At 40.3% G+C, this 19,764-nt stretch overlaps 5 protein-coding genes across 5 annotated transcripts; 3 read left to right on the forward strand and 2 right to left on the reverse strand.

Annotated features, from left to right (window-relative positions):
- Positions 1-5,236: 5,236 nt before the first annotated feature.
- L3040_002146 (uncharacterized protein) lies at positions 5,237-6,010 on the forward strand (the record flags this gene model as incomplete). The annotated part of the gene is made up of 1 exon (XM_066157036.1): positions 5,237-6,010. One exon carries the CDS (start codon positions 5,237-5,239, stop codon positions 6,008-6,010), a length of 774 nt encoding a protein of 257 aa, XP_066013031.1.
- A 5,436-nt stretch (positions 6,011-11,446) lies between these two features.
- L3040_002147 (uncharacterized protein) lies at positions 11,447-13,622 on the reverse strand (the record flags this gene model as incomplete). Its single annotated transcript, XM_007291974.1, has 3 exons — positions 11,447-12,874; positions 12,923-13,452; positions 13,514-13,622. The coding sequence occupies 3 exons, from the start codon at positions 13,620-13,622 to the stop codon at positions 11,447-11,449; spliced, it is 2,067 nt and encodes a 688-aa protein (XP_007292036.1).
- Positions 13,623-14,245: 623 nt separating this feature from the next.
- L3040_002148 (uncharacterized protein) lies at positions 14,246-15,363 on the forward strand (the record flags this gene model as incomplete). Its single annotated transcript, XM_007291975.1, has 2 exons — positions 14,246-14,551; positions 14,617-15,363. The coding sequence occupies 2 exons, from the start codon at positions 14,246-14,248 to the stop codon at positions 15,361-15,363; spliced, it is 1,053 nt and encodes a 350-aa protein (XP_007292037.1).
- A 44-nt stretch (positions 15,364-15,407) lies between these two features.
- L3040_002149 (uncharacterized protein) lies at positions 15,408-17,141 on the reverse strand (the record flags this gene model as incomplete). Its single annotated transcript, XM_007291976.2, has 2 exons — positions 15,408-16,655; positions 16,728-17,141. 2 exons carry the CDS (start codon positions 17,139-17,141, stop codon positions 15,408-15,410), a joined length of 1,662 nt encoding a protein of 553 aa, XP_007292038.1.
- Positions 17,142-17,347: 206 nt separating this feature from the next.
- Positions 17,348-19,523, forward strand: L3040_002150 (uncharacterized protein; the record flags this gene model as incomplete). Its single annotated transcript, XM_007291977.1, has 3 exons — positions 17,348-17,511; positions 17,627-17,822; positions 17,871-19,523. 3 exons carry the CDS (start codon positions 17,348-17,350, stop codon positions 19,521-19,523), a joined length of 2,013 nt encoding a protein of 670 aa, XP_007292039.1.
- Positions 19,524-19,764: the final 241 nt, after the last annotated feature.

The following is a 19,764-nucleotide window of genomic DNA, read 5'->3' on the forward strand; positions in this document are numbered from 1 at the left end:
GCTACTTCTTTTCTTTTTTCTTTCGCATTCTTTATATTTTTTTATTCTCCGCTTTTAACTTATAAACTATGGTTTACGAGTCCTTAGCGCTTTTACTTTCGTATATATAAACCTTAGCTACCTTCGACCTTTACACTTAATAGTTATTGATTTTAAGTTATTATTTTAAAATTCTCTTAAGCTTTTATATAAACCTCGCGCTTTTATGAGTTTCTTTAAGTAATCGCTTAAGATCGTTATAAGTCTCTTGGACGCACTTTATATGCGCTAAGCTACTTCTTTTATTTTTTCTTTCGTATTCTTCGTATTTTCTCATTTTTCGCTTTTAATTTATAAATTATAGTTTACGAGTCTTTAGCGCTTTTACTTTCGTATATATAAACTTTAGCTACCTTCGATCTTTATACTCGGTAATTATTGATTTTAAATTATTACTTTAAGATTCTCTTAAGCTTTTATATGAACTTCCGCGCTTTCGTAAGTTCTTTTAAGTAATCGCTTAAGGTCGTCACATTTTAAAGTTTTAAATAAAAAGAATTGACCGACTTGTTGTATTTAAAATCGATATAAATATATTAATAAATTATTTTAATATTTAGATTTATAAATTATATTTAAAGTTAATCATATATATATTTTATTTAATATAATAACGATTTTAAAATTATTTATATAAACTTATCTATTAATTTATAATAATAAAATTTAAGAGGCTTTCGCAAGCTATCGAATTTATTACTTTCCTTTCTTGCGATATCTCCTTTTTATATATAAAAAGTCTTTTGCCCGTTAATAATACCAATTTTATGATATCCGTCGTTATGTTCGTTTTTATTAATCTATTTAATAGATAGCTTAATTTTATAGCCGTTATTTAAAAACCGCTTAACTCGATATTCGTCTATTTTAATTAACTAGCTACGATTACGCCCTTTTTCGTCTAGCATTTTTACTGTATACCGAGCGTTTCGACCGTTCGTTCGTCTAATAAAAAGGGAATAATAAGTTTTATTATCTACTTTGGTAAAGATCGAGTTTGGTTGATTTGCAATCTTTAATAAATTAATAACTTAATTAATATATAGATAATAAAACGGCACTTATAAATAAATCGGCAAGCGTCCGTTAAAATATGAATTTCTTTTATCTATTCTTTAGCTATAATAGATATTCGAGCTTATAAATATAATTATAAGCTAATACGATAATAAAGTGTTTTATCGTTTTATATAATAAATTTTTAATTAAATGCTTTTATTTTTAATATTTATCAGATTATATTAATTTTATTTACCGCATAGCAGCAGCCGAAAAGAAAGCTGTAAAGATTATATTTAAATTAAGATTTCTATAGGCATCTTATCTTTATATACTAATTAAACCTTAATAAATTTAAGTAAGTACTTGTTATAACGACCTTAAGCGATTATTTAAAGAATTTATAAAAAAGCGAAAGGATTATATAAAGCTTAAGAAAATTATAAAATCATTATTTGAATTTGAAATTAATAATTATCGAAAGTAAAAGTTGAAAAAAACTAAGTGTTGGATTCTTTTTAAGCGATTAAAGAATATATTCGTAATTTCGTAACGGTCGTTAAAGTACTTGCAATTGCAAAACACTCGGTTATAAAAGTATCCGAATTCTAATTGCTTTTTAAAATTTAAAAGAGTTAATTCCTTTTATATGATTAAAAAAAATCACGCGCATTAGCTAACTAATAAGTTTATTAATTAAATTAAAGGTCTTTTAATTAGTGTGATATGCTAAGCGAGGCATGTTAAGTGGCCCGTGAACTCCTTTAAATACTATTAGCTAGCTAAGGTCGATATAGATATACCGATATTAAGGTTTATATATAAAAAAGTTGTTCGTAATAGTCAACTTAAGTAAAAAGAGCTTAAAAGTGTTAAAAGATATAATTATAATTAAGCTTTAATAAAAAAGAAATAAAAAGAAATGAAAAGATAAAAAAAAAAACCGCTAATTAAAACTTAACGCTTGCAAGAATGCTATTTAAAAAGAATTAAGCGTAAGCAAAACCTTTTTTAAAAATAAATTAACTTAATAAAATATATTTAAATTATAAAATGATATTATATAATATTCAAGTATATAAGACGTTGATATATAAGTTCAAATCAATAGTTTAATAGCAAATCCGTTAAAATCTAAATATGTCTTTTTAAGCTATTGATTCGTTTTCATTTTAAATTACTTTAATTACTTACGAAAATACCGATTCATTTTAAAGTTAAGAGTTCGAAAGCTTTATAACTAATTTCTTTAGCCTAGTATTATTAGCAACTATAAGATGTTTTAATTAATATTATATTTAAAACGTTAAAAAGATTGAGACTTTTAATACTTGATGGTTATAGACCTTATGGTATTCTTAATAATAAGAGGCTAATCAAAATCCTTTGCGAATCGATTAGAATGGAAAGAAAACTTTTTTTGTATAGACTAGATTCGTTTAAGCAGCTAAAAAATCAATAAGAGAGCTTGTAGTATGTTATAAAAAGTGCGACCGAGCTTTAAAGCATCCGAAGCTAAAGGCTTTTAGAACGAAAGCATTAGCCGATTATTAGAAAACGGATATTTGCAAACGCGTCGTAAATAAGCTAAAATAAAAGCTTCGGCAAACTCAATTAAGATTTAAATCTTTTTAACGCAATTTAATACGTTTGTTTTTATTTATAAATTCGGTTAATAAATCTAGTAAATTTGATTAGTAAATCTAATTAGTAAATCGGATTAGTAAATCTAATTAGTAAATCTGATTAGTAAATCTAATTAATAAATCGGATTAATAAATTTGATTAATAAATAATAAAACTAATATCTAATAGATACATTTATTATAAGGAACGCTTTCGCATCAAGACTTAAAATCAGCATTTCGAAAAGGTGTTTTAAATATTATATTATTTACGCGAAGCTCGTTTCGAATGATTAATAACCCGGATTAGAAATCTTTTTGCGAATTACAAAACTTATATTTTAAGCTCTTTAGTGCTTTAACTATTAAGCGAGACCTCGACGATAGGATTTTAGAAATTGATCGCTATTTATTAAATAATTTATTAGCTAATTAAAAATTCAGTATTTTATTAGATTATTAATCTAGCATTAAGCGCTATTCTTTTATGTGCATAATCGGAACTGCAATTATAAAAGATTAGCATATGATTTAGCTTATGCTTAGATTTATATACGTTGAGTTTAATTATATAAAAGAAGAATTAGTAAGAATTATTTACGAACGCTTTATTAAATTAAGCTTAATAAAAAAGATAATCGCGATTATAACGGATAACGCATCTTCGAATAATATAATAATAAAAGAGTTGCTTAAATGCGTCGAAAATGCATTTAAGAAAAAGCTTTTTATAAGCTAAAAGATTCTATACGTTCCGTATATAACTTACGTCTTGCAATTATTTTTTAAAGCGTTGCTCGGACCGCGATTATCGCTAACGAACGAAAGCTTAGAAAAGCATTAAGAAAAAGATTTTAATATAAACGAGCTAAAAGGAGCAAGAAGACGCGATAAACGAAGGATTGCATATATATTTGCGATTATAAGTTTTTTTTTTTTTTTTAAAAATATTTACTAATTATATTTACTAATTATTGATTAACGTACTTAAGTTCGGAAGTTTATTAAGTGTGTTACGGCTAGCTAATCTTGAAAATCGCGATTTAATAAAACGATAAAAGCTTTTATCGACGATTTAAAGCATTTTTTAACGAAAAGCTTAAAGCTTGTTTTAAATATTATTATAAGATAAGATTTTATATTTTATATGTTTTATCGATTTATAACTTTTAAAGATGTTATTTAAAAATATTATATAAAAATCGATAAGATAAATATTTTTAAATTATTTGATATTTAATAAAAGCAAATCTTATAGCTAATCGATATCTTTCGATCATTTTACTTTTTAATTATGCACTTAAGTGAAAAGCTTAATCTTATTATTTAATACGGATTTTTAATATTCGATAAAATATTCGAACGTTTAAATAAAGCATAAGCACGATTAAAGTTTAAATATATAAAGATTTCGGAAGAAAATCGCAATGATTTTAAATAGATTTTGCAATTAGAAAAAAGCGTTATTAATATTATCGAAAAATTAGATAAGTATTATAAGAAAACGCAAGGGCCGTTAAAAGATATTTTTGCTTTCGCGATAATTTTATATCTTGCTATTAAGCTAAAGATTTTCGACTTAAATTTTTCTTAGCTTTACGAAAGTAAAGATTAGTTTGCAATATATCGAGCGAGATTCGAAAAGCTTTTTAACGAATATTATAAGTCTTTAATATTTATAGCTTAACGTATTAATAATATTAAAGCAATCGATCGTTAATCGATAGCCGTTTTATTACTCCGCGGCAGATTAATGCTAAGTTCTTTTTTACAAGCTTTTTTCGAAGATATAGATTACGAATCGTCGAAAGTGCATGATTATCTTTTAGCTCGTAAGTTTGAAATTTTAATTTAAAATTTTAATTTTATTGATTTTTATTAATTAAGTTTAACGGTCGACGGACGAGAGATTTTAACTTTTTGGCGAAACCTTGAGCTTCGATACCTTGATTTAGCTCGAATAGCTAAAGATTTTCTATGCATCTCTTTAATTAATATTTGCGTAAAAAAGGTATTTAATATTGCAAAAGATATTTGCGATTATCGTCGCGATAATTTATCGCTATTAATAATCGCAAAAGAAATAACTGCTTTATATTTCAAGATGTGTAATACTTGTGACAGCCTGCCTTGTTACCTGCAGTCAGCTGATCACCCGTCCAGGCCTAGCGCCTGCAGCCATGTATATAGACCTTCCTGAGCTCCCCGAGCTTCCTGTTTCCTCTCCTCACTTTGTATTCTAAGGTCAGAATTCATCAGTTCGTCACATTATACAAAGTCCTTCGATTAGGTCGTCGTATTACAGCTTATTGTTATTGATTATTGCTTATTGTTACAGATTATTGCTTATTGATTATTGTCAAGAACGGAGTAAGTTACTTGTTGGGTGCTCCACGGTCTTCTTTTATTGCTTACAGATTATTGTCTTTTTTACGACCTCACCTCTTCCTCAGCTCTTCCGACCTAAAAGAGCTCCCCTCTCAATTTTTGCACTTCGGTTGCAAGACGAACTCTCTTCCCCACTCTTTTCCTGGCGTTTCCGACACTCAAACGCCCCCCCCATTTCCACCACCATGTCCTCCTACGAAGACGACGGCCCTTCCCCCCTTACGAGAATCGCTCAATTGGAGTCCCTCGTAAAGCAATTACGAATGGCCCCTCGCCAGCGCAAATGCGTCCTTCCTGATCCCGATAAGTTCAACGGTACGGTTCAGCGGTGGGATACTTGGCTCCCTTCAATCAAGGCCAAGCTTCTTGTCGACGGTGAAGCTCTTGGCGGACCCACTGCGCAGTTCTACTACGTTTACTTCAATATGGAACCCGGTCCCCAAGCAATGGTTTTGACTCAATTGGCCTCAGCTCAAGATTCCGGCAATTGGGACTACAATACTCTTCTGGATCAGCTCGCTCTCGCTTACGACAATCCAAACAAAATTCAAGAAGCTGAAGATAAGCTGCTTGCTTGCAAGCAAGGTACGGACGCTCTCTATATCTACGTCTTACGCTTCGAACGACTTTTGCACGCTGCTCGCTGTCAGACCTGGCCCGACGCTAATAAGATTATTGCGTTCCGCAATGGTCTAAACTCAACTATACGGACCCGTTTGAATGGCCAATTGACTCTCCCAACTACGTATACTGAATACGTGCACGTCACTCAGCAGCTTGGACGCTCTTCCGGCTCTTCCGGCCCTTCCGGCCCGTCCCACGGATTTTCTCGACCTTCGGCACCTTCGGCCCCTCTTCAAAACCGACCTCCCGGTACTCAAGTATTTGCAGCACGTCATTTGCAGCTCGAGCACTTGCAATACGCTTTCGGTTCTTTCGGCAATCAAACAAAGACTTAGCTCTTTGGAAGATCGAAATCCCACCCTCCAGCATGCTCCTCACAGCTCCCTCGATCAGCAAGCTTATCAATCTACCCGTTGTGGTGCAATCAATTTGGATTGCTGGGTGCTCCTTCCTTTTAGCTAAGCTTTGAGTTCTTTTCGAGAGAACAAGGGTTTAAGGGGGTTTGATTCAGACGAAAAGGAGGATATTTTAGCGGATTTAGAACGCTTCTAGAAGCTACGATCGGTAGCTTCGGCGTATTTTTTGGTTTTTTTCAGCAATTCCACCCGTGAACCATGGTTCACGACTGAATTTTTTTATTTTTTCCTTCATCTGTCAGATACTTTTGAGAGAGCTGGGACAGCTCTCTAAGGGGGTAGTGTGACAGCCTGCCTTGTTACCTGCAGTCAGCTGATCACCCGTCCAGGCCTAGCGCCTGCAGCCATGTATATAGACCTTCCTGAGCTCCCCGAGCTTCCTGTTTCCTCTCCTCACTTTGTATTCTAAGGTCAGAATTCATCAGTTCGTCACAATACTCGCTTAAATAAAGCTCGGCACTTATTCGAATCGATTTTAGTAAATTATAATGATTTAAATAAGGATCAGCTTAAAAAAAAATTCGAATAAGAAGTATAAAAGTTTTAAAAATAGCAAAATCGTTAATTTTAAAGCTTATTTTGTTTTAAATATATCTTTGCTTGCGATAATCTTACGATCGATTAAGACTTTCGAATAATAAGTTTTAAGCAACGAAAAGCTAAGTTGATAATATTAAAAGCTAAAATGCGAGAATCACGTAAGTTTAAATAATATTAATTTTATAAATATTTATTAATTATATTAAATAAAAGAGAATTTAAATGGGTTTTAAGATATTAATAAAGATGTTTCGTTTAAAATGCGATAGCCACGGTACGGAAAGTCTTTAAATTACGAAAGGCATTTAAAAAGTAAATTAATTTACTTGCGATATTTTTACTTTTTATCGATTTACTAATCGATTTACTAATCGATTTACTAATTATTATATAAGATTATATAAAGCGCATTCTTTCGCTTTTTAAAGCAAAGTCGTAGCAAATCGATTATATTCTTTATAAAGAAAACCAAGCAAAGTAAATCAATCGAAAGTAGCTACGGATTTACCTTTCGATAAATAAACTTAAGATAATATAAATTGGAACGTTTTTAATGATATAGAAAACGAAAACGATTCAGAAAATTCAAATTCGAACGGTACGAACGAATCGATTAGCTTTAAACGCTATATAAACCATAAAAATAAAGTGCAACGAAGTACGATATTATATAATATACGCTTTTATTTAAATATAAATTCTAATTTAAATATTAGCGATAGCAAATTTATGCGATCAAAACGATTCGAATAATATTTTTTAATAAAATTATTTTAACGCGAAAGAAATATCAAGCCTTGAGCAAAGTGATAAAGGGATAATAGATAGAAAGGAAGCTGATAGAATACCGGACTCGGCTTCGCTATCTTATAAAACCTTAAATGCCGTTCAAACTTTAAAACTTAATATTTCGAAACTTAAAACTCTTTTAATCGTTATTTAAAGTTAAAGTAAGTTAATTATTATATATAAATTTAACGACTTTAAATCTAATACTTTTATAAGCGAACGAATTATAAATCTATTATTAATTTTAAAGCGCAAACGAATAAAAGAAAAAGAAGATAATAAAGCGGGATTAGTATAAAATAAAAAGAAAGAAGCTTCTTTTAGAATCAAGCGTTTAATTGCAAAGAGTATCGCTTTTATTAAGTTTTATAATTAGCGACTTTGATTTTATTTATTAAATTGCTTTTTTTGTATTATTAAGTTTTTGTATTTATTTGTTTATAATTGATTGCAATGATTAATTAAATTCTTTTTTATCGATATCTTTAATTTTTTTATTATTATTAATATATTTATATCGACCTTAGCTAGCTAGCTAAGAATACCGGTAGTAGTAGTTAAAAAAAAAGTTTACCCGTAAACCATGGTTCATAAGTCAATTACGTGTAATAGCTTTACGTACGCTACGTATAGCAGCCTTACGTAGGTTACGTATAGCAGCCTTAAGTACGTTAAATATAGCAGCCTTACGTAAGTTACGTGTAGCAGCCTTAAGTACGTTAAGTATAGCAGCTTTACGTAAGTTACGTATAGCAGCTTTACGTAAGTTACGTGTAGCAGCTTTAAGTACGTTAAGTGTAGCAGCTTTAAGTACGTTAAGTGTAGCAGCCTTACGTAAGTTACGTATAGCAGCCTTACGTAGTTTACGTATAGCAGCTTTAGATACGTTAAGTGTAGCAGCTTTACGTAGGTTACGTATAGCAGCTTTACGTAAGTTACGTATAGCAGCTTTACGTAAGTTACGTATAGCAGCTTTACGTAGTTTACGTATAACAGCCTTAAGTACGTTAATTCTTTTTATGCAGCATTTACTAATCAGATTTACTAATCAAATTTATTAATTAAATTACGTACGGTAAAGCACGTGCTATAGCCGAGCTATAGCCGAGCTATAGCAGCCTTAAGTACGTTAAGTATAGCAGCCTTACGTAGGTTACGTATAGCAGCCTTACGTAGTTTACGTGTAGCAGCTTTAAGTACGTTAAGTATAGCAGCTTTACGTAAGTTACGTATAATAGCCTTACGTAAGTTACGTATGGCAGCTTTACGTAAGTTACGTATGGCAGCTTTACGTGGATTACGTATAGCAGCCTTACGTAAGTTACGTATAGCAGCTTTACGTAAGTTACGTGTAGCAGCTTTACGTAAATTACGTATAGCAGCTTTAAGTACGTTAATTCTTTTTATGCAGCATTTATTAATTAAATTTACTAATTAGATTTACTAATTAGATTTACTAATCAAATTACGTACGGTAAAGCACGTGTTATAGTCGAGCTATAGCCGAGCTAAGCACGTATAGCAAAGGGACGTGCAGCATACAAGGTTTCTTTTCGTGCAGCATTTATTAATTAGATTTATTAATTAAATTTATTAATTAGATTTATTAATTAGATTTACTAATCAGATTTACTAATCAGATTTATTAATCAGATTTATTAATTAGATTTATTAAGCGAAGCGTTCCTTTTTTGTTTCGCGTCGAGTTCGTGTTTTAAATATTATAATTTACTTTTATTAAATCGAAGCATTATATCGATTATTATTAAGCGACGCGTTATTTTTTTTATTTCGCGTCGATTTATTGTTTTAAATATTATAATTTACCTTTAATAAATCGAGGCAATGCTCCGATTACGATTAAGCTATACTTTTATTTTTATATAAATACTCGCTCCTTTTCCTTTTCCTTTTTTTTTTTTCATTATTACTATAACTACTTTCTATTTAACTTCTCAACTTCAATTTCAATACTCAACTTCTTAACTTTAACTTTAACACTTAACTTCAACCTTAATACTTAACTTTTTAACCTTAACTTTAATACTTAACTTCTTAACTTTAATACTTAATTTCTTAATTAACCTTAACACTTAATTACAACTATACTTAATTTAAGTAATTATTTTCCTTTTGATTCTTTGCTTTTTGATTTTTTGCTTTAAGCTAATTATTTTTTTTATTTAGCAATGTCGATTCCTTTTTTTTATAACGCTATAATCGAAGTCAACCTTTTTGGCACCGGTGGTAATAAGTTAATCAACGAGATACTTGGTCGCTATAAGGATTTTGTGGTCGTTTATGCTAATGGTAACGTTATTAATTTAATATTTACTTGCTATGACGAAGAGGATACCGCTTTGTTTTTAAAATTAATCGGCCTCGATTACGAATAGAAAGGTCGCAAAGGTTTTATCGACGAGTTCGGCATCAAGCATTACGGTGCTAATAAAGTTAATAATAACATTTATATTCTATGATTATTAATTGATTTTTTATTTAGAAAGAGAGCGCTTAGGTCTTTTATTTCCTCGATCACTTTGTCTTTTTCCTTAACTTAATTAGAAAGCAATTCACTTATAAAGATGTTAAGGTTCGATTGATTTTAGGTGATCTTACTCTTAAGCTTTTCGATAGCGATTATATCGAAGCTAAAAGCATTTTGAAAGAGCTATTGATGCTATACCTTTTCATTATCGATAGCACTTTAACATATAAACGCTTTACTCTTAAGTTCTCGGATAAAAATGAATTTAGGTAAAGCAATAAGTGCTAAAAGCTAAGAGAGCTATTTAAGTCAGACGAGATTTATTTGAACTATGCTTATAAGCAAGAGCTTAGGCTAAAGGCGGAGACCGAGTTAAACGTATTCTACGTAATTGCAAAAGGACGGGTCTTTATCAACTCTTTGTAATTAGTAGACTTAGGCTAAAGAACGGGTCTTTACTAACCTTTAGGCTTTTGTAATTAATAAATTTAATTAATACTTTGAGTCTTTGATTAGTAAATGTGATTAGTAAATGTGATTAATAAATGTGATTAGTAAATGTGATTAGTAAATGTGATTAGTAAACTTGATTAGTAATTATGCATATGTATATTTTTATGTATATAAACCTTATGGAGTAACCTTACGCCTTATAGGGTTTCCTTATAAGGAGGGGCAGAATTTTGTACCCTCCGTGGGTTCCCCCGTAGGGAGGACCCAAAACTCCGTGGGGCCCCATGGGGCCCCATAGAGCAGCCTATCGTCACCGGCAGGCAATACCTCGTAAACGCACCTCCCGCACTAGGACCCGCCTCTCCATCTTCAGGATATCCCGGATCTCGATCCGGATTCCGGATCGAACAACTCCTATGGTGTCTGGTACCGGTAGTCAATACCTCGTGATTCCAAGCAAAGCTTACCTGTGCCAGCCAGCCAGCCAGCCTACGCAGCCGTGTCGCGTCTCGATACGCGAGTCGGGAGTGTGGCGTAGACGTATCGGGGGGATTAGGGACGATCGGGGGCCTTTCTTCCTTTTCTTATTTACTTTCTTTTTCATCTTGCAATTTTCTCAGTTTGCACTATCTTTTGCCGTTTCTCCGTCCTTCTTGAAAACCCCGAGGGTTGATAGTCGAGACCGCGCTCCGGTCAGGGGGGAAGCAAAGTTATGGCGGGTTTTCCAAAAGTCCAGTCAGCGGGATTGGTCGTGGTACGTAATCACATCACTTTGTAAAAAAGTTCAGAGCACGATGTGAGTCAATTCGAGTAGCATATTATCCGCAATCATTCATCACATATACAGGTTTAGGAGGAAAAAAATCCAGTTCGTACGGCTTTACTGGCTCGCCCCCTCCCGTAAATCTAGGAATACAAATTTTCGAAACCCGCGAGGAAGGAAAAGCCTTATCATGACTTCAAAGAAAGCCCGCACATGTGCAGTAGAAGGCACAATTCCGGCGGAAAGATCAAAGAGCATCAACGGATGCGTATTCCACCCCCAAGACGCCTGATTATCCGAACTGTACTCCCACCCCACGCACTCAGATATCGTAGCTCTTTATCGGACCCTCGGCACTCAACGGCTGCACGTTTGACGGCGCTGGGGCAGGAGCCTGGAACGACATCTTCTCCACACGTGCGCCCATCAGCGCATCTTGAGCAATCTTGAGCCCTTGGTCGCCGCCGGTCTTTGCTGACATCCTCAAACCTTCTTGAGCTTCGCGAACACGCTTCTTGAAGGCCAGACGGTCCAGGTATAGTTGTTGGCGGCCCCGCTCCAGTTCTCGACGCTCGGCTTGGATGATTTGCTCCATTTCATTGAATTGCTTGAGCTTGAGCTCCATCTTCATCATTGTGGCATTGACAGCGGCCGAGACGAGTCGAGTCATCTCCCGCTCCTCATGTGAAGCGAGACCCCCAGCTCTCGCAGCTACGGAAGCCAGTGGGACGGTTGCGAGTGCATTGAGTGAGTTTGTCGTAGTGGTGGTTGTGGTCGTGGTAGTTGTATGTTGGATATCGATCTCCATCGAGTCGACGTTCTCCTTCTCCTTGCCCTTTTCAGATAATCGAGGCTTCTCTAGAGAATCACGCAAGCTCTTCTTCAGAGCCTCTACTGATTTTCCCGCAGCAGCAGCAGTTACACTAGGCTCGGTGAGACCAGCCAAGAATCCGATTACCGACATGACAGGATTGTCTGCTCGGCTGAATGGTATCAGCCCCTGTTGTGAGCCGAGCAATCCGATACCTGTTGACTTGACAGGCTCGGCATCAAGATACTTGTCTTCAATCTCAAATTGCAAGAACTTGACCACACACTCCTCCGTGGTCCTAGTTCCAACATACTCTGCAATTTGCTCCCAATCCTCATCGTATTTCTCCAGAGCTTCGATAAGCTTAAGAACTTCACCATCACTCCAAGGTGCGTCGCGGTCTGGAATTGCCGAGTATGCCGGGTTTTCAATCTTGGTGTAGTTGATCGCCGAATGACTAGAAGGCATTCGTCCTTCCAAGAGACAGTTGGGGCAGATGTCGTACTTAATCTTAGCACTTCCACTAGAAGCCGATTCGACTTGAGAGCTGTGGTGGTAGACACGAGTGCAGTCAACCCCGCACATGTAGCAGTTGACCTTTGCGATCGATGGCTTGACAAATTCTTCGATGGCCTTTGACACTGAAGTTCCGTTCGTCGCGGGAGCTTCTCCGTTGGCCTTCTCCGAAGACTTCGTCGTAATCTGTTTTACCTTGGCGGTTGGCTCATAGATATTGCGTCCGATTTCCAAGTTCAAGTCGGATTTAGGCACAGGTCCAGCGGCAGCCTTTGCATCAGTGTCTGCGCTTCTCTTTCCTTCAAGGACTACCTTGTCTGCGACAGGTTGCCAGGGTTGGAGTCCACGAGGAGTATCAGCGATGATTTTGAAATGGCCTGTGAACGGTGGTCCAACTGCGGATGGACGAGTATCTGTGTCAACCTATAGTTTGTTAGAAACTAGCGATCCCAAGAAGCTGAGATACAATACCTGATAATTTATAAGACCCCATTGCTCAAGGAAGCCATGCACGCGCATGATGGCACACACATCTCCGGCCAGATTTCTACGGCAAGCAGTAACTGTCAAGTACTCAACCGGATTAAGACGGTATGTGTTGATCATGAAATCGCGGTAATCCTTGTAAATAGCTGGGGTCTTGCTACGATTGCGGCTGTTGAAGAATTCGGGGAGGCCTTTTCGCTCGATGGAATTGATCTTGTGCATGTCAAACCAGGTGCTGTAGCTTGGTAGGATGATTGAGTGTGTTTGAGGGATAAGGTGTGCGCGAGCTGCTTCTTCGATTGAAGCCTTTGACTTCTCACTCGTGGCGCTCTCTCCCTCCTCTCCTGGCGCACCGTTATTTTGCACTGCATCTCGAGCTTCGCCCATTTCTTCGTCCTTGATCTCGTCTCCTTCCCGTCGAGGGGCATCGGGGGCATCCAGTGGATTGTCTGAGGTAGTATTATCCTTGACTTCAGATCCAGCAGCAGCAGTACTTTCGGCCATCGAGATGTCGGCTTCAGGTTTGTATTAGCAGTGTGTATAGCTAGCTGATGGAGTAGAATGAAAAGTCCGCACCTGCACCCTCTCCAGGGGTATCTTCTCTTTGCAGCGGTGGTTGGGCGAGAATCGAGCCTGGCGTCGCGCCGCCCGCATCAGAGCCAAAGTTTACTGAATCGTCCTCCATGATTGATAGCGTTGCACGGCGATACGATACAATCTAAGTTGTCGCGAAGGGTCCTGGGTCGATAGGACTTGTGTATTGCGCGCCAAAAGCGTGGAGAGCTCAGAGCTGGCAGAAGTTAATCATGCGCTTAAGGATTTTCGTGCGATCCTAAAAAAAACCAAGGCAACCCGTGGTGTTGATGGTCAGGAAGGCGTGGGCGCGCAAGTTGGGTCTCGTTGATTAAATCGATAGCCAGCAGCTCGTTCACACTCGTCGCGGTCGATTTCACGCGAGGCTAAGTTCAAGATCACGTGAACAACTAGCGGATGGCCCTTCGGAACAATATTAATCCGAAAGCAGAGCAGGCCTGCGCATCTTGAATCATGTATCTGTCAGACCTTGTTTCTCTACAGCCCTTCTAACCTATTGATCCTCATTATATACTTTAAACAAACTTCACTCCGTTTCTCTTCCAGCCGGGTGCATTATCTCCTTTCAAATACACTAGTAGAGCGTTGAAGAGCAAGCTTTCATATAAGCAACCCTTCTCTTTGCCACTAGTATTTCCCCACTGCCTCGGACTTCCAAAGGCAAACTGAAGTGGCGTCGGAGACTTGAACTCTCCTTCATTCACACACCTCAACATGATATCACGGTCCGGACTCTTAGTACTACGCCAAGTGCGGACGCAACTACGAACAAGAGCAGGACCTACACCTGTTGCTTCGATTTCCGCTCTCGCTCGATTACTCTCTTCACTAGCTGTTCTGGAACAGAGGGATGGGAAGCTCAATCATGGATCTCTAGGCGCAGTGACAGCTGCTCAGAAGCTGGGAGGATCGGTCACAGCCTTTGTTGCAGGAGGGAATATCAAGGCGGTTGCAGAGGCAGCGTCGAAAGTCTCAGGTGTTGAGAAGGTCGTTTCAGTCGATAGCGCAGCATATGACAAGGTATGTGAACTTCTTACATTGTTATCAAGCAAGGCAGATAGATATTGATATGGTATGGTATGCAGCAACTACCAGAGAACTTTGCCCCACTACTGGTGGAGAATATCAAGAAAGGAGGATACACACACATCATCATGGGCCACACGGCATTCGGCAAAAGCTTGATGCCTCGCATTGCAGCACTGCTCGACGTACAGCAGATCTCCGACATTACAGGCATCGAGGACGAGAAGACATTTATGCGGCCTATTTACGCTGGGAACGCTATTGCTACAGTTGAATCATCGGACGATATCAAGATCATCACGGTTAGAGGGACAGCTTTTGCAGCAGCGGCGGCCGAGGGAGGTTCTGCATCGATCGAGGATGGTTTAGACCCAAAAGCTGAGAGCACTACGGAATGGGTATCAGAGAATCTTACCAAGTCCGATAGACCTGACTTGGCAACCGCCGGAAAGGTTGTTACTGGCGGCCGAGGATTGAAGTCCAAGGAAGAGTTCGACAGAATTATGTTGCCACTTGCGGATGCACTAGGAGCAGCCGTAGGAGCGTCAAGAGCGGCCGTTGACAGCGGATATGCTGACAACAGCTTACAAGTTGGACAGACTGGAAAGGTGATAGCACCTCAACTGTACCTCTGCGCAGGTATCTCGGGAGCGATCCAACATCTGGCCGGAATGAAGGATAGCAAGGTCATCGCTGCGATCAACAAGGACGCCGATGCACCTATCTTCCAAGTCGCCGATGTTGGTCTGGTTGGAGACCTGTTCGATAAAGTGCCAGAGCTTACCGAGAAACTCGGCAAACAGTAGTAATATTATATATGTATACATGGGTTTTATGACAATATCCCGTTTCAATCAAGAACAGCCAGCATGTCTCTCACATTTGTGAACTTCTCTCTCACTTTACTCATCTTGAGCCCGTTACTCCTTTCCACAACATCGATCTTTTTCCAATCCTCCCAGCTCACCCTCCTACATCCCCGCTTCTCAGCTTCATCCTTAACCCCCTCCCAACCTAAGTGATCTCCCTCCTCAACACGTAGAAACGGAACCCGATTGTACCAGTCCTCAACAATCGAATCCGCCGTGGCAAATGCATCGTTCATCGTGCTCGCAATAACCCCCGTTGGCCCGCGCTTAACCCATCCAGCGCAGTACATGCCGTCAACCCGCTTGCTCTCATTCCCCATCTCAAGCACAACACGACCAAGATGATCATTAGGAATAATACCGGAGCGGTCATCAAACGGGATTCCAAGCTCGGCGAACTCAGAGAGTGCTTCTGATTTATAGCCGATAGATCGGAACGCCAGCGCTGCAGAAATCTCCACTTTCTCGTCGGTCTTCACAGCTTTAGCATCTAATTCAAACGGGCTTGGAACAAGCGTCGTCCTTTCAAAGGCCACACATCCCAATCGAGACGGCGATTTGACATTGGGCATGAATGAAGTGGGAGACAAGCAAAAGTCCAAAGACCACCGTTTCGGCGCACGTGAAACTGCAGCCTCCGACCCCTTCCTCAAAACCTCCATAATCCTCTTCGTCGGTCTCGGTAAGTCTGTAATATCCTCCGGTATAAGCGATTCATCCACAGAGTCAAAAGCCACCGAAGGGAACTTCATCAGTTCTCTAACCTCCTTAATCGTAAACGCAGCTTGCAGAGCCCCCCTCCTACCAACCACCCTCACTCTCTTCACCCTGCTCTTCCGTAGCGTCTCGATAGCATTCGCCGTGATATCAGTCTTCCTCAAAATTTCGGGATCTTGCAACAGAATACGCGCCACGTCCAAAGCAACATTTCCCTGACCGATGACCACCGCTTCCTCCCCTAGCGTCAGCTCCGGTGCGAGGTCTGCGTATTCCGGCAATCCGTTATACCAGCCTACAAACGCGCGAGCAGAGTATATCCCCTTCAGCGTCTCCTCCCCGGGAATCCCCAGGGCGCGATCTTGCGAGGCCCCGTACGCGAAAAGAACAGCATCGTAGTGCGGCAGCAGCGTCCTAAGCGGCAAGGCACCTACCTGGCAGCCAATCGAGATGTTGCCTACGAAGTTGAAGCGCGGAGAGCTGGCCACTTGTTCAAATTTTTCCTGGCAGTTCTGCTCCCCTTGTTAGATCTCTTGGGTGCGGAGAGGGAGACATAATGAAGGAGAAGGAAAAGCAAGACAGACCTTGACCTCTGGATGATCGGGCGCGACTCCAAATCGCACCAGCCCGAACGGAACGGGCAGATGTTCGTACATGTCTACCACAGCATTCTCGATTTTACTCATCACCTTGTATGCGGTGTAGAAGCCAGCTGGGCCGGACCCGATGACGGCCATTCGGAAAGGCCGCCCATCTTGCGGGTGGACTTTTGCTGCAAATGTCCGTCGCTGTGTCGCAGTGATATTCGTTTGCTGTGAAATCCGCCTCCTCGTTAAGGAATTGGCGCATCTGGTGCAAATCCACGGTCTCGCAATCTTCTCCATCTGTCTCTTTCTCTCTCGCTTGAAATCGTCTGCAACTTTCCCGGACACCTTTTTCGGACTTTGCTTACTGTACGTCCATACTGACGTATCGTTATCTTCCCGAGGTCTATCCATTTAAGCGTCTGTTGTCCAGCCGACCAGCGTCGAGGACGTCCAAGCTCCGAACCAAAATCAACAAATCCCCTCCGCCCTGGCGCCAGTCCAGGCTCCAAGCCTTATATATCTATCTTTTCCCCTCCGCATCCTTCTGCATTCCTGGTCGCATTGCTGAACATTCTTTATTCGTCCTTTCCACCCAAACTTCAGTCGTTTCTTCCACAATGGGTGTCCAGCCGCCATACATGTACAATGCTATCAAAACTGAAGATCCGCGATCTCCTTACAAGAAATTCGACCCAAAGGCCGTCACCCGCGCGAGTTGGACTTCACAAGCGCCGCGACCGAAGCAGGAGGGCCCATTGGTTTCTTTCAATAAGCATCCAGAGTAAGCTCTCATATATATATATAGACATATATGTAGGAATATATATATATATATATATATATATATATACATATCCTGGTATCATTGGAGGGAATTTGCTAACAATGTCTCTCAGCTCCTACTTGGTGATGCCGTTTGGACTGTCAACTGCGAAACCCATGAAGCCGAGCGTCAAGAAATGGATAAAATGGACGCGCATCATACAATTGGGCTTCAGGTGTTTCCAACTGGTTGCGGCTTTGGGGCTGCTGGTCTTGATGATCTTGATTAAGGGCGTTGACGCTGCTGCAGGATGGATTATGAGAGTAACTGTAAGTTGCAGATATCTGTGATCTTTTTCAGATACTGACATGTCACAGCCCGGAGTAGCAATCTTCCACACAGTGTACGCCATCTACCATCTAGCTCGGAGGGCATCAGGACGTACGCCCGGCTCGTCGTCGTCTTACATGCTCTTCGCCTCGTTCTTCGATGTCTCCATCGTTCCCCTCTACGCCTTCAGCGCTCTGGTAGCCAAGACTCAAGAGGACGGCTGGAAGACCGTTGTCGCCGACGAGACTCTCGTCACTACTTTCAGCAAAGTAGTCTTCTACCTATCGACAATCGGAGGTGGACTACATCTCTTTTCCCTAGCAATTGGCCTCTACCTGGCCGTGACCTTCCGCAAGATTACAAAACTCCCCCCAGATATGAATCCTTTGGAAGACAACCTCACCTCCCGGCACAAGCGCAATAAGTCCTCCGTTTCAACCTTCGCCTCTAGCGCCGCCTCGGAAAAACGCAGCTTCATGCCCATCGAGACTAAGCGAGCTTCGGGAGCTGCCCACGAAGAAGACCTCTCGCACCCCCCAACTATCCCCTTCTTCCACACCAGAACGCAATCCTCCACCTCCATCTCAACCTATAAAACATCACAACCCCCATCCCGAGATTCTCATGCCAACTTCCCCGGTCCACAATACCAAGCCGTGCCCTCAAATTTCTCCCCCACGCCACTCGATCAGCAAAAGCGCACATCCTTCACCTCATATTCCTCCCCACCAAAATTCACCACACACCATCCATTCGCCGGCTCAGAGATCCTCTCCAGCTCCATCTTCGCCCCGGCCGCAAAGCACAATCCGTACGCCACAACCGACCACCCAATCCCCTTCTCGCCACCCCCCAAGCGAGCCTCATACCTCGAATCGCACGTCTCCTCGGCCTCCTCCCTCCGCTCCTCAATAAATACCGACCTCAAATCCTCCAACAACAACTCCCCCACCTCCCCCTCTTCTTCCACCTCAGCCCCCTGGTTCGCCTCCGACTCCCTCTCCAAGGCACGTTCGCGCTCCTCTCCCGGCAAAAAAGCCAAGTACCAACCACTAGACCAACACCACGACGGCGCCTGCGAGAACATCACATACGACTACGACGGGTCCTCATCGTACGACAGCCACGATCACCCTAACCCGCTCGAGGCGAATCCACCGACCCCCGTACACAAGTGCGCGGGCCGCCGAGACTCGCCGCTCGGCGAGAACAACGCGGACAGAGGCAGCGGCGACATCACCGACATCCCCATCTCGTCGCGGGAGAACGACAACGACAACAACAACGATACCGCCAACGATAACGTCGACAACGGCGAGGGTCACCCTTCCCAGAATCCAAAGCAGCAGCAGAACCCAAGCCAGAGATTCCGCGACAGAGACCTTATCCCGCGCCCACTATCCCAAAACCTGCGCGACCGAGCCAAGGCGTACGGGGAGCTGAAGCTGCCCAGGCTGCCCGCCGGCACGCCGCCCATCATGGTCGGCGGGAAGGCTGGGAACAGGCAGGTCTCGTCCGGCAACGACTTTGCGATGATGAAGAGCGGGACGGGTGGGAAGGGCGTCCGGGTCCGGGATGTCAGCGGCAAGGTTGCTGAAGAGGGACGGGGTGGCGGCGGCGGCATTGATTTGGGCGGTGCTGGTGCTGGTGCTGCTGGTAGTGGCTCAGGTGCGAGGCTTCGGAAAGTGAGTGGGCAGTGAGTGTGATATGAGTAGCAAGCACAAGCAGTTGGTTGCCGGCGTTGTTGACAAGAAAAAAATCCTCGACCCGCTCAAGAAGGGGAAACAACGGTGGCAGTGGACGAGGGTGGATACGTGTGGTTTTCTTGCATATTTGGGTGCTTTTGATCTACTTTTGGTTGGTTGGCTGTTTGGCTGGCTTATTGATTTAAAAGAGGCGTTTTCTAGTTGGGAAGGAACAACAGTACATATACGGATGGTT

This window comes from Drepanopeziza brunnea, assembly GCF_022702325.1.
Source record: "Drepanopeziza brunnea f. sp. 'multigermtubi' strain 214-2 chromosome Unknown ctg2, whole genome shotgun sequence".
Classification (NCBI taxonomy): Eukaryota; Fungi; Ascomycota; class Leotiomycetes; order Helotiales; family Drepanopezizaceae; genus Drepanopeziza; species Drepanopeziza brunnea.